The 14,072-nt window shown below is 43.7% G+C and overlaps 1 protein-coding gene across 1 annotated transcript in view; it reads right to left on the bottom strand.

Annotated features, from left to right (window-relative positions):
- Positions 1 to 14,072, bottom strand: part of PHF20 (PHD finger protein 20) — a 48,154-nt gene that overhangs the window by 25,910 nt on the left and 8,172 nt on the right. The window contains exons 5-9 of the mRNA XM_009082661.1: positions 11,815 to 12,202; positions 11,305 to 11,412; positions 10,217 to 10,393; positions 9,171 to 9,344; positions 2,649 to 2,927 (exon numbers count right to left, since the gene is read on the bottom strand). Of these exons, the coding sequence (XP_009080909.1) occupies positions 2,649 to 2,927; positions 9,171 to 9,344; positions 10,217 to 10,393; positions 11,305 to 11,412; positions 11,815 to 12,202 (1,126 nt within the window). The remainder of the gene's footprint in view (positions 1 to 2,648; positions 2,928 to 9,170; positions 9,345 to 10,216; positions 10,394 to 11,304; positions 11,413 to 11,814; positions 12,203 to 14,072) is intronic.

Here is a 14,072-nt window from a genome sequence, read left to right on the forward strand (position 1 = left end):
CTTTAATGCCAAGTGGCACAATTTGTTTTTCACATGTTGAAATTTCAGGGTCTCCACTTTAGTGCAAAGCAATTGAAATTGTTTCTTCCTGCACCACAACATGGTGACTGAAGGGCACTTACACTCACCTTCTTTTCTGTGGGTTGAAATCCTAATTGCGAGCACTGCAAGAAAAAGGTTTTTGCTACTGTTCTGAATATTGCACAGTATCCTAGAACTTTTAGAACAAGAAGCATTTTCACTTTAAATCTAGTACCCATCCACTCCCACATTTATTGATTTTAAATTTATATGTAGCAGTAAGGAGTCTCAGAATGCTAAAACAGATCTTGCAAGATAAGGACTTAAGTGGGACAAAGCTTCTAAAGGAAGAGCATCTCCAAGTTTATGGAATAACAAGATTCACCATTGCTAGAGCTTTATCTGTTTCCTCAAGCACTAAAATCCACCTAATATAGTGAAGCACAAGAGAAGGGCATTTGCACCAAAAGGTAATATGGTTTAAATATATTCTCGTTGAACGGGAGCATTTTTGCTCACAAAAGGATTGTCAAGATGAAAAGTCTACCCACCATGTGTAGCAGCCTGAATTATGGATTCAAAGGCTTCACTCCAAGCAGAACATCTGCTCAGCCTTTTGAAAAGGTGACATAAAAGTGTTCAGTAGACACAAAGTCTTGTTTAGCAGACTGGATTCCTATACATGCCATTAAGACAAAAGAACAGAGCTTCAAATACAGTAATTTGAGCTCATAAACCCCATCGACTCTGCTTCAGACTGTGTGGTACCACCACGACACAAAGGAGAGGAATGAAGGCCACACTGAGTTACAAACCCACGGCACTTCGCATCAGGGTGTATGATGTAACCAATGCACAATGACAGCACTTTTCCTCATCAAGAAAACTGCAGTGTAGCTCCCCAACTTTGCCTCTGACCTTGTGAAGGTGACTTGAGAGCTTCTCAGCCCACCTTCCAGCACGATGTGCTGTTCAGCAGCTGTCAGCACAGCCAAGAGCTGTGTGCAGAGAGGCACATCATGGAACTGATCCAAGTGAAAAGCATCCATCCACAAATGGGGAATGAGAGGGTTCAGAGCTTAAAAAAAGCAAATATAGTTACAACTCAACACCACAAAGAACTACCTGCCAGTATAGCCAAGATGAGGACATCAAAGCAACCCTGTGAACGTGAGGGAAAGGATGAACGGAAGGCCCAAGATCCTGAAATCACTAGTCAGTACATCCAAGACAATCACAGGAAAACAACTTCTCAAATCAAAATAATTATGCAGTTGGAAAGTACCAAACAGAATTCTGGTCATGAAAAGAAAAAAAAAAGCACATGACATGCACAAAGACTGTTTTGATCACTGGGCCGCTGCCAGCAGCCAGTCTTCACACTGAGCTGTGTTCCTCAGGCAGTACTTGGGTTCGATTAAGCTGCACCAGAGTACAACACATGCAAGTTAATACATCCTAACATATCTAAAGAAAATTTTGTCTCTACCTAATACAACCTTATGCCTTTGCACTACTTAAAGATACAGAAGTATTTGGGGTTTGCATGCGAAGTGACACTGATCTCGTTAGGAACCAGCAGTAGCATCTCAGATGACAAATCATTCTGTTTGACTCACTGGGAGCCATGAAGCAAAGTAAGGGAAGATCTATCCTACTGCAGCGAGCTGGAGCTCTGTGAAAAACCTGCAAGACTTTGAAACCCTCAGCCAGAATATTAGTGAAAGATCAAACGCAAAGACAGAAAGACACCAGGAAATTCAGCAAGGAGAAAGCTGAAGAGGCTAAGTGAAAAGACAGAAGACATGGCTAGTTTTAGAGACCTGCAGGACAGAGAGACATCAGTCCACAAGAGCAAAAGTTTGGACAGGTTATCAACAGCACCACCGCAGCTGCCACCAGACAGACTGCCCCTCTGGAGCCAAGCCAGGCACTGGGCAGAAAGCACTTCAGAGAACGAGGGTGAAGCAGAAGTGAACGTGGTTTTGTGACTGTGAAGTAGTTAGAACTTACACATTCCTTTATTTGTTGATAACAATTACATTTTAATCCCTTTCCATTCCCCATCTGTTGTGTGAGTATCTTTTCCAAGCATAGCTGAAATAATTGCATTTGTTAAACTAGGACATTTTTCCCCCCCCAAAACAGTAAATACTGCAGGAACTGGTACTGGATTTCTAGCCAGGTATATGCCTGAAGGCAGACCATGGAATGTAAAGACCAAGGAAGAAATCGGAGAGAACTGGATTTACCCAGACTGTTTCCCTGATACAGAAAAGCACAAAGTCTTCAGGCAATACTTTGTCAAGTTAGAAGAAAAATAAAGTCAGAAACTCAGGGAATTTAGTTTTTCAGAAGGAACAGAGCTGCTACAAACAAACAAGAGGAGCTGCAGAGTGGGTTCATTACCAGAACATGATCTGTACTTCTAGAAGAGGGAATTTCTTCAGTGTTATCTTCTCTAAAACATGATACCACACGTATTATGCTTCTTCTCCACAGAGAAATACGCTAAGATAAAGCCTTAAAGAGACTCCTTCAGCCCCGAAGAAAACTGATATCTGCTCTTCTCCACCTGCCCCAAGGGCTGCTGTTTGAAAAAAGGAAGAGATCAGCACCATACTTACACAGTGACCCAGCTGTGCTCCGTCCTCTCTTTGACCTTTCTTGATTAGCTTTTTCAGAAGCCAAAGAAGCTCTGGTTTGAATATTTCTTTTTACAGGGTTCTGCTGTGCTTCTGCAGCCTTCTCCACTCCATGAAAGTATTTCATGTGATAATGTAACAGCTTGGCTTTGCGGAAGGATTTGGAACAGTCCAAGAACTTGCATCTAAACTTGTTATCTTGGTCAACAGCTGCAGCTTTTTTTGACGCAAGAAAATCTGTTCTCCTACAAGGTTTTGTTACTGTAAGAACAAAACAGAAAAATTCCCCCATGCATTTGCTATATTTATCAAATGGTATCCTAAATGTAAAATGATCAAAAAAAGTTAAGCAAGCATGCAAACATGTTAGCTGGGAAATCCTAGAAATAAAAGGGTAATGCTTTACCTGCCTTCTAGATCAACAGCTTTGAAGGGAAAACCCTGCCCTACACTGCTCTTAAACTGGTTGCCATGACACCATTGTTTTTATAAGTCACTGTTAGAAAACACTTTGCTTCCCTGAGTCCCTTGACCAACAGTTGATGCCACCGTCTAGTGTTCCTAGAGACACGAGACAGAGACAACTTGTGTGATTCAAAGTCACAACACTGAAGATTGTGTTCTATAAAGTATTTACTTTGTTTGAAACTGTTCACATCTTTGGTGGAAGCACTTGTGCTGCTTAGCTTACCATTATTTTGCCACCTGCTTCCTGGGTGCACTGTGCCACCACCAGAACCTGTCACTCCCAAGGACAGCCCAAGCAGCATGTCAGAACACCATTTTCCAAGTAAAATGGAAGTTTATTTCAAGCAAAAGGAAAACTGCATTACAAAATGTTCCCTATGAGCTACAGTTAGCTAAGCTTCTCAAAACAAAAAGAAAGCAGCAAGGCTTTTTTTTTTTTTTTCTTCCATCTGGGCCTCATGGCCCAGATGGAAGAACACTGAGGCATCGATTTCGCAGAGCCCTGCTGTGCAACCCAGGGCTGTATCTGAACTGACCTGGTAAATCCCTACTTCTTGTTTTACCATTTCAGAAACTTTTAATTCATGCTTTTGCTAAGAAACATACAAAAGAAACATTTTTAACTCAGAATAAATCAAATGACTGGCACCAGTATCTGGACCCAACACAACACAGAAGTGAAATTTAGGCAACACTGAGATATAGAGAGATCTATGTGTCTATCGATCACTAGTACACACACAGCAAACAATCCCTCTCCAGCTGGAAGACAATGGGAAGCAGTTGTCATTCCTAAAACATAACTTCCAAACACAATTTTTCCATTTATCAGTACTAAAATATTATTTCCATATTTACAAGGATTTTCAACTTGTAGAATTACGAAAGAAGTGTTTCAAGGCAAGACAGACCCAGACCTAGTAACAGTGACCAAAACTGAAGGTATGCAGCATCTGTCTGTATTAGAAGCAGCTGAAAGCAAGGGCAGAAAGCACCCAGAAACATTAAGAACAAGACTTTCTGTAAGTGCACACATGCAGGAAGGCAGCAAGTGTTAGAGGTGGTATCAGCATCGCCCCGGAGTAAGTACACAGGACAGCTTGTTACAGCATGCAGCAACAAAAATGGTTTTACTGAGCTGCAGACCAAAAAGTTATATCCCAGTGCAGAGGAGTATCCCAGATAGCTGTGTCTGAGGCACGCTCAGCTTTCCAGTACTGTGTCTTCACAAAGAAACCAAACACAAAGAACACACAAGTAATGGCACTGTGGAGGCTGATGGTGGCGACAGGAAAAGATTAAGTCATACGCACACCAGACTGGTTAAAAGAAAGAACAGTCAGTGAACTTGGAGAAAATAGCACAGACAGTGCTTTTGGGTGTTTCACAGAGGTAACAGCCAGGAGGAAGCCACTGTGGCACAGCCATGGGCAGAACGTGCTGACAGGGCCATCAGTGAGACTGCAGCAAAGGCAGAATACTGAATCACACCTGCAGAATCACTAAGTGTGCCAAGTGCAAAATAAAAACACACTGTAGACCATCCAAAGCAGCATTCAGCAAGAATGGAAAAGTATTCCAGCAAGAGTCAGTGCAGTGGTTTCATGAAAGCAAGCACAGAAAGGTTCTGACTGTAAAGCTAAAATAGGAATGCTGAGAACTTGTTACTATTTAGTAATAGCTAACATGAAGAAGGGGAAACAACTGCACCGGAAGGGAGTAATGGGGTCCAAAGACTTTAAAAACAAAACAATCACAAAGATGACAAGGGAAGCTATTCCACCATCACACAACTACTAGGATGAGGCCCTGCATCCAAGTTCACAGCATTTCTCCTCCTCTGAGCTGGACAAATGCTGGAGAAGATACAGGGAATGGCTTCTAATTGATCAGCTACAACTGAGGAGGACAGGATTCTGTTAGCTGAAGTTTACAAACAGACATGGGGCAAGGAAAGGAAAGCAGACAAAGTTTTTTGCTGCAAAGTACAAAAGGAATATATTCAGACTAATAAAAACACAGACAGTCCCACACAGTTAAGCTTAAATTATTCCCATCATCACCACGTTTGGGGGCATTTTCCTCCTTTACAGGGAACACAACAGAACTCCACATCTCTAGGGCACAGCAGGAAGCTGATACCCAGCTCTGGCACCCAGAAGAGCCTCTGGAGAGCCCATGCACTTGCCTTTTCAGAGCAGCTTGGTGGGTGTTTTCTCTGGGTACAGATGAAAGTGAATGCCAGATCCATACCTGCTATTTCTTCCATGTTTATAATCAAAATTGCAACACTCCTCACCTGGCTTTCAGTTAGCCATTACAACATTAGGCAGAGACACACAAGGTGAAACATCTGTGTCTCCTTTAACTTTCATTAGAGAAAAACAATCCTTTCAGTGTTCCAGTTAGCAGCCCCACTCTCACTTCTCACTGGGCTGAAGTACCCAAGGGTCAAGCTATGACCACAGTCAGCAGTAAGTTCACAGTAAAATGCATAGCGTGAAGATTCCAAGTCCACCAGAGACCTTTTTTTCCCCACCATCACCAATTCTGACTCCTGCTGGGACAGGAGCATTTGGCAGCTGCACAGTACCCTGACTGCAGGTTTGCCATCCTGCAGCATCTCCTGCAACCCCCAGCGAGCAATCCCAGAAAGCCACAGAGCACAAAACCCTTCCCACTTTCCCCCAGTTAAAGCTGGCCTTGCTGCAGCTTCGAGCCATCAGATCTCCACACACCTGTTTCTCAAACTGAGGAGACTTCCCATGTCTATTTCCTGTCTCCAAAGACATATTAAGTGAATATCAAATTATTTCTGCACCTGCTGTGAAACTAAGCACATTGAGACTCTCTAGAACAGACATCCTCTGGTGCATTATCTTCATGACTGTTACCATGACCTTCATTGAGCCGAGAGTTTTCACACTGTGCTTTGGACCACTTCACATCACTAGGCCAGTGGTCTCATTAATTAGTTATTTCTTTCAACCTATTCCTTCTGAAATCCTGTGGTGTTTTCCCTGAGCCCACCAGGTGTTGCTGTGCATTATTTCAGCACTCCATTTCTTCCTTTATTTTCAAACCCCTCTTTCTTTCAAGATGTCAGTTGTGAAACACAAACCATCTTGCCTAACTGCTCTTCTCAAGCTGCTTTAGGTAAGGACAGCATCCAAGCATTTCCAGTGCATCCAGAATCCACACCAGGAGATGCCTGGTCTAAGAAATACACACAGCATCAACGATCACAGAGCAGTACATTTTATGAAGTTGTGATTTTCTGAGCTTCTAACTTAACTTGGCATTGCAAGAACTACTCAAGAAGCTATTTCCTATGATCCTCCACTCACCATTTTCTCCCTGTGCTGGCACTGAACTGGTAGCAGAAGTATTGCACCTGCTCTACATATGAGAGGTTACCTTTCACCTTGAATTCCATATTGGATTTTGGGGGAATCCTGTATGCAAACACCCCCTTCTCCCACCTACACCACCCACTCTGACAAGGCACTTCTCCCCTTCCCAAGCCCCAAATCTCTTTAGCACACATGGCACACCAAGAACACATCTTTCTGACACACAGTTGTCAGATGTGGAGACGTGTAACCATACCCTTGATAATCACCCACTAAGTGCGATCACTAGATGCTCTCTAAGGTCCGTTCTAGTCCCTTACAATACTATGATACCACCTCAGCTCTCAGGTCTTCAACACCAGCTATTTTCAGGACAGCATGCCCAGGCTCTGTCACACACCAACCCCTCCACAAGAATAGGAAGCCACTGGCAATTTCTGGAGCCACTTTCAGCACCCACCCAGAGGTCTCTGTTCCCATCACACTCCTGCACACACCACCACTACCAGGTGAGAGCCCAAGCCTTGCTGTTCCCCCATCAGGCAGCTCATCAGCACTGGGGAGTACTGGTATGACCCCATGAGCAAGGCAGAGCACAGAGAGGAAAACACAGATCCACTTTTAAATCCAAAGGATTAATCTGTGATAGAATCCCTGGATTTTGAAATTCCTGTCTCATAAAATATTCATTAATAACATTTTTAATGTTGTCAAGCATGGAAAGCTAGATTTTTGTAGCTGAATTTCAAGTGACAGCATTTACTCAACAAGACCCTGTAGAGTCTTTATTGCCCATCCCTAAGAGCTCTCCCCAATAAAAACACCTTCTTGCCACATCTGGCTGTCCACCCAGGTGCATGGCTTCCATTTCTAATGTTACATGAGACAGCTTCAATGAAACTAAACAAACCTCACGTTCAGGAGTGTGTCTTTTCACCTACCACCACAGTGTGGCATTTCAGGTCACAATTCAACATGTGTGCATTAACCGAATTAACTTTGATCCAGTCAGGTCCTGACACAAGTGGCAGCAACAAGAGTGCAAAGCTTCACCAGAGCCTTTGGGGAGGTGTGAGCCAAGCCATGTTCCCACAGCTTTCCTGACAGGATCCAATGAAGAAGGCCACAGCCTGCACATCCCATTAGTGTGGCTGACACCACACACACAGGAATTCCACATTCAGCTGGAATTCTCCCCAGTTTAAACCCAAATGACAAATGCTCAGCAATAGCTGACACTTTGTCTACATACAGCTGTCATGAGACATCAGAAGTCAGAGGGAAGCAGTAACGTCCAAGAGATATCCAAAGGGTTCTCTGAGCTGCCCATGGCACACCAGCACTACACTGCTGCCCTGCCTCAACTACTGCCACAATTCTGCTCCCAAACGGTGAAACAGAACTGAGGAATATCACCTGATAAATTTCAAATGTACAAGTGAATTCCCCTCCCTACATCCTCCCTTACAAAACAGCATCTCACCCCAACACGCATTACACATGTCCAGGCCAACAAACCCAGTCACTGGCGAGCTGCAGTGTTCAGCTCAGGCACAACTCAAGCGTGCAAGCAGGGGAAAAAATGTCTGCTGCTATTTTAACTTAAATCTGTCAACTGTTTCCCTAAAGCTTTTTCATGGAAGGAGATTTCCCCATCAGCAACAGATACACAAAGAAGCAATGTTATTACTCAACTGAGCCTCTTCTCTCTAGTTTTCTTTCACAGTCACTAGAAGTGATTTGTTTGCTGTAACCCTTACCCCACACTGCTGAGAATCATGGAATCATTTGGTTTGGAAGGGACCCTAGAGTTCATCTAGGTCCACCCCCTGCCATGGGGGGGGACAGCTGTCACTAGCCCAGGCTGCTCCAAGCCCTGTCCAGTCCGGCCTGGAACACTCCCAGGGTTGAGACAGCTTCTCTGGGCAACCTGTTCCAGTGTCTCACCACCCTCACAGTCAAGAATTTCTTCTTAAAATCTCATCTAAACCTGCCCTCTTTTAGCTTGAGGCCACTGCCCCTTGGCCCCATCCCCACCCTCTCCCAGGCACCACCTCTCTCTCCTAACACAGGTTCACACACCATGGACCTTTGGATGTGGTTACAACCCTCCCCCTCAGAATGTACTAGCTCTCACTACATCACAGCTCTAAACTCCTGTCCCCAGACTCATCTTTCAAAAGACAACTTCTCTGAAGATGATCACACACTAGAAACTAACTTTTCATTTTGCAGTTACTTGAAACAGATATTGTGAAACACCTTGGAAAGCTCTGCATCCTCAATTAATACCCTAAACATAAGGATATAAAAATGCACAATCAGGATTCCCAAAGAGCAGTAACAGCAATGTTACCACACACCTGCAGCAGACAGGACACAAGAACCTGACCTTTCAAGGGGTTAGTCCAACTTAATCCATAATTACAAACACTGAAAACAAGCATTTGTTAACTCCATCACTCAGGCTAAAAGCATTACACTCATTCATTTAAAAATTATGATTTCCACTGTCCATCTACAAAGCATGAGATTAAAATGGAGGCCACAAGAACAGAAATGGCTACCATGGCTCACACTGCAAGAATGCACAGTGGTTGTTAGGAACAGCTGTACAAGCAGACAACACCTGGCACCAGCTGCCTTAAAAAATGCAGCAATATTAAACATGAAAAATCTGAACCTGTGGCAGCAGAAGGTTCTTGAGTTCTGACAGTAACAGAGGAAGACTTGGTGTCTTCAGCTTTCTCTTCCTGCAAAGTGGCATCTGTATTGAGTGCTGTGCTCTGCGACGTGCTTCCAGGTGATCCTTGTTCACTGAAACTTTGGTCAGATTCAACAGGAATTTCTAACTGGACTAGAAGGAGGAAAAAAAGATTTCCACTGAGTAAAATGCACACAAAAGCATACTGCAGAGCACTGGGGGGTGTGTTCATCACAGTACAGTGGAGAAAAATACCCAACCCTGCTCAGACTGGTTGCTCTTGGATTCACACATCTTCACAACCCAGCTACTTGCAGCAACCCTCTAAACTTCGAGCTGCTTAGAAACACACAGGCTAACTCACTGTTCATAGCCCAAAACTGGACAGGCCTCAAACCACTATCAGAGCTCCCCTGAGAGGGAAAAGCAGTGAAGCACAGGGCAGAAAAAGGGAGTGCTATCTCCACCCAGTCTAACAACCAAAGTATCCCATTTGAGGCTCTCAGGGTTCAACAAAAGGACTAAACTAAGTTCAGCATTTGGGTTGTTACTACTTCAATCTGAAAGCTTAAAAAGTTTCTAACTCCCTCATTTTCACAAGCATAAACTGCAGTCCCTAAAAAACCAAAACCAACCAACCAAACAGAAACATAACCCCCCCAAAAGCCCCCACAAATCCGAAACAAACAAAACCAACAAAACCCCATCTCAAACTATTTCCCTGGTTATTTTACAAGCTATGGAGCTCTTCTTTAGCAAGGCCAGTTATCCCAGCCAGTTAGCCCTCTACTGGAACAGCTCCCAAGGGAAATGCCAGGGTTATGACAGAGTGAGAATCAAAAGCCAAAGGCAACCAAGACAGTAGAGAAAAACAAACTTTCCTTGAGTTCTCCCTGCACTGCTGATGCAATCAGGTTTTAGTGGCAGATACAGAGCCTGCAGGCTAGGCAAGTGAAAACAGAGCCTGCAACAATTAGATGAGCACCTCACCACACAAACCCAGAGTACACTGGGAAGCCACTTACCCTTCTCAGATTGATTTTGGTTAGATGCTGCATCTTTCCAAGGCTGAATTTCTGTGGAGGTTGTGACATGCTCTGTATTTAAAATCTCATGACTAATACTGGAGGAGAGCCTTGAGGATCGTCTCCTGATCTGGTCTCTCTCAGCATTATCTGAGGAGTTCTTAAATTTTTCCTGAGCTGGAACAGACACACATTATGGCATCATGTACTTATAGGATTACTGAAGTGTACATAAACAAACCTGAAAGTTGTTCCCTCCCTGTGACCGTCTGAAAACCTGTTTAAGGACTGAAGTTAACAGCAAAAGCTAAAAGGCCTGGGTGGTTAGGCCTCCCTTCGTAAGAGTTATAAACAAGCATTAAAATACAGCAAAAGACTGTCTTACAGAGCTCTCACTTTTTTCCTCTAGTAACAGACCTGAAGCATGAAAACAGATCAGTATCTTACTGGTGTAATATTACTGTGAACAGCAGCTGCTCCACAGATGTAAGTAATACCAGGAGTGAGAGGAGACAATTCAAACAAGTGCAGCCCTGAACTGGCTAATGTGCACACACTCAGGTTTTAAGACTTTGTGGTCATAAGGAAGGATTTCTTCAGCTCTCCATCTCCTTGGTTGTGATGTTACTACAGAGAACATAATTTTCTTTCCTTATCAACACACTCAAGATGTTCAGCCTCACCACACCAAGACGAAGTAGAAGCTATATGACTGCAGCGACATTAATATTTGTGTAGTATTGAAGTGTCTTCGCTAAGCAATGTGGCAGATCCTCCATGTAGTAACTACAGAGTTCCTGCAACTCCTAACAGAATCCCTGCCCCCCTCCTCTACACTCATGAACTTCTGCCTCAAGGCTCACAGCTTACACCTCCTTTATCCAAACCCAGCTTCCAAGATTTAGGATGGAGTTCCAGCACAATGATGTTTCATAGGAAAGGCCAATTTAAGAAAAACATTTCAGCAAACGCATCTGTCACAGTTCAAGGTTAACACTACAGACCTGACCCACTCCTACCCCTCCCTTATGCTTGAAGAACTTGCACATACAAAATTCATGAAGAGTTGAGTACTAGGAAACACTCACACAAGTTTTTGTCAATCCTAGGACGCTTTGATGGGACATCACCTCCTTTGGGTATTTTCCGGCGTCTTAACTCCAAAGTGATAGGCTGCAGCGTCTGGGAATTTGACTCTGAGTGTTTAGACAGAGGAGAAAAATTGACTGGATACAAAGGTGTGAAACTCTTCAACACAAATTCCCAAGTCTCACAACCTGCAATACTGGACTTGCAGATGAAGCTGTATTTACACCTTTCTGATGCCCACACAGCAGCACTTACTCCCACTGCAGGCAATGCTTCCAAATACATGAAGGACACCTGCCTAAATCTCATCTCTGACCAAACCACTGAGCCTCCAACCCTGACAAGTCTGCTCTTGGCTGTCTTAACCAAGCCTGAAGAAAAATGAGCTTAAAATTCTTTACAAGTTTCTAGAGACTTAGGCTGTGACAGAGCAAGCTACTCCTCACTCCTTCAGGTCAGTTTAGAAGTGTTCTGCTGCATAGCCTGAGCATTTCAGCCTGGCTCCATACCTGTTGGGGGGGTTACTGGAGGTCTGCCACGCTTCCGTTTGGTTTCTTTTGTGTTTTCCTGTGGACTCTTCACATTGTCATTCTCAGGCTTCTTCTCAATTTGTGTATCTACTGAATATTCCATATCATTCTCTGATATATTCTCTTTATCTTCTTTTCCATTCTTAGACAGATTCTTTTCTGAGACCTTGCCTTTTTCAGAGATGACTATGAACTTTCCCTCTTTATCAGGCTGCTTCACTCGTTTCTCAGTCTTTAATGTCTTTTCATCCTCGTCTTTCTTGGCATTCCCTGCTGCTTTCCTCTGCTCTTTAAACTTCTCCCGGTTTTCAGGAGATGACGGAATTTCATTACCTCTTTCCTTAGGCTTGGCATCACCCACAACGTTCTACAATAAAGAGAATGACACGTGAAAATTAACCTGCTGCAGCCAAAGTCACCCCTTGCCTCTGTATTCAACAGATCTGCATCCTTGCCCATTTTTTCCAAGAATAACAGTACCTGCTCTATTGCAACCCACAGATCAGAACTCAGAGACACCCAGCCAGCTGAAGGATCTGCACAGTGTCAACAGGACAGTGCAGCAGATCCATTCTTCACAACTCTAGGGCGGAAGAAATCTGCTGTTCTTTTGTTCTCAGGTGCAGGGTGGGTCCCTACTAGCTTGTGCCTAAAGCCTACTGGGGACACTGCAGAAAGAGTGGGAGTCAGGAGCACAGAAGGGGGCAAACAGCTCAATCACTTGAATGTGCAACCTGTTCCCCTTTCACAGAAGGGTGTCATTCACAACAGATCTACTGTTAGCTTGTACTTACCACTGCTGCTGAAACTGCCCAGCAGAGTACAGCAGCCACAATCACCAACTTCATCAAGAACCATATAATGTCAGAATCTACATTTAAACTTAAAAACTTAGCTATAAACTGTCTCTGTAAGCTGTGTCAGCGTAAGGACATGAAAATCCCTGGCAGTCGCTGCCCAGCAGGCTACTGATGAAATATTCAGCTGCAAATCTCATTTCCCCATAGTTCTTAATAGATAGCCCCAGACCAGGAAGACCACCCTGTATCAACAGATCACTGCTACTCCCTGTCCTTCCCCTTTTGTGAGCAGATCTCATGCTAACCCACCAGGGAGTGGGGGAGGATGATATACACTGATTCTGTGGCTTTCCCCTTCCAGTGATCCTGCTACAATTGTCCCAGATGAACAAAAACCTTCTAGCTTTGCACCTGGGTTAATAGTTTATATTTGGTCATGTGTCAACACTGCTTTTAGTTCAACTAACTTCTCTCTTCCTGTTGCCTAATAACGTGAACCATTAAAGAGCAAACATGCTCCTTTCCAGACAGCTCTGCAGGGCACAATTAGCTTCAACTTTGAACCAGGATCAGAGGACAGGAAAGACTAAATGCCTCAAGAGCTCTTTGGGGAAAGAAAATGCAACTGCTGGATGGAGTTATATAACATCCTGAAAGATGACTCACTATCTCCTCATCCTGCACTACATCTTGCTTCTTTGCACCCCAACCCTCCTGTCTGCATGTGCCTTACACAAACTGATCTTCGATGGCATTTTCAGACCACAGCCCTAGGAAACAACCTTGATGCAACAGAATGGTGAATGTGCAATCTCCTCCATACTCTGTGATTATTATTTCAACCATACTTGGTATAGACATAATCAAACACCAAATAATCAGTGTTTAAAACTGTGAAATCAAATTGTACTGTATTCATGAAAATACGCAAATGAGAAGTCCTTCACCTTTTTAGATGTCTGAGCATCGCTTTTACCAGACATGATAAAAATCTGACTTCTGTAAATTCCTGAAATGCCACAGCTGTGGGACAAGCTCAAATATCAGTAAAAAACACCTCATAAAACAACCCTTAGGCACTATGCCTCAGCACTTGTGCTGCTCACAGAACCATCTAACTAAATCAAGTAGGTGGCACTGGAACACTCAGGCCATCTTAGTCAAAATAAGCTCAAGGAACTGAATCAGGAATACAGGTATGTCTGCATTATTTCTTGATGTTACTAAGCTCTTAAATGCTGTGTGTCTTGGCATCTTGGCATCACTGTTCAATACAGCCTGTTACACTCCCCACACAGGGACAGGGTCACACTGGCACTAAAGAAAATATGACCAGCTTATGTTGCCTCCTTCAGCAGTCTGGTGGGTTTGGAGCCTTCCTTTATTCCTTAACAACTATCGAGTGATGAGCCATGTGTGTCCTCACGGCTCCCGTCT

The sequence above is a fragment of the Acanthisitta chloris genome, unplaced genomic scaffold (assembly GCF_000695815.1).
Source record: "Acanthisitta chloris isolate BGI_N310 unplaced genomic scaffold, ASM69581v1 scaffold23999, whole genome shotgun sequence".
Lineage (NCBI taxonomy): Eukaryota > Metazoa > Chordata > Aves > Passeriformes > Acanthisittidae > Acanthisitta > Acanthisitta chloris.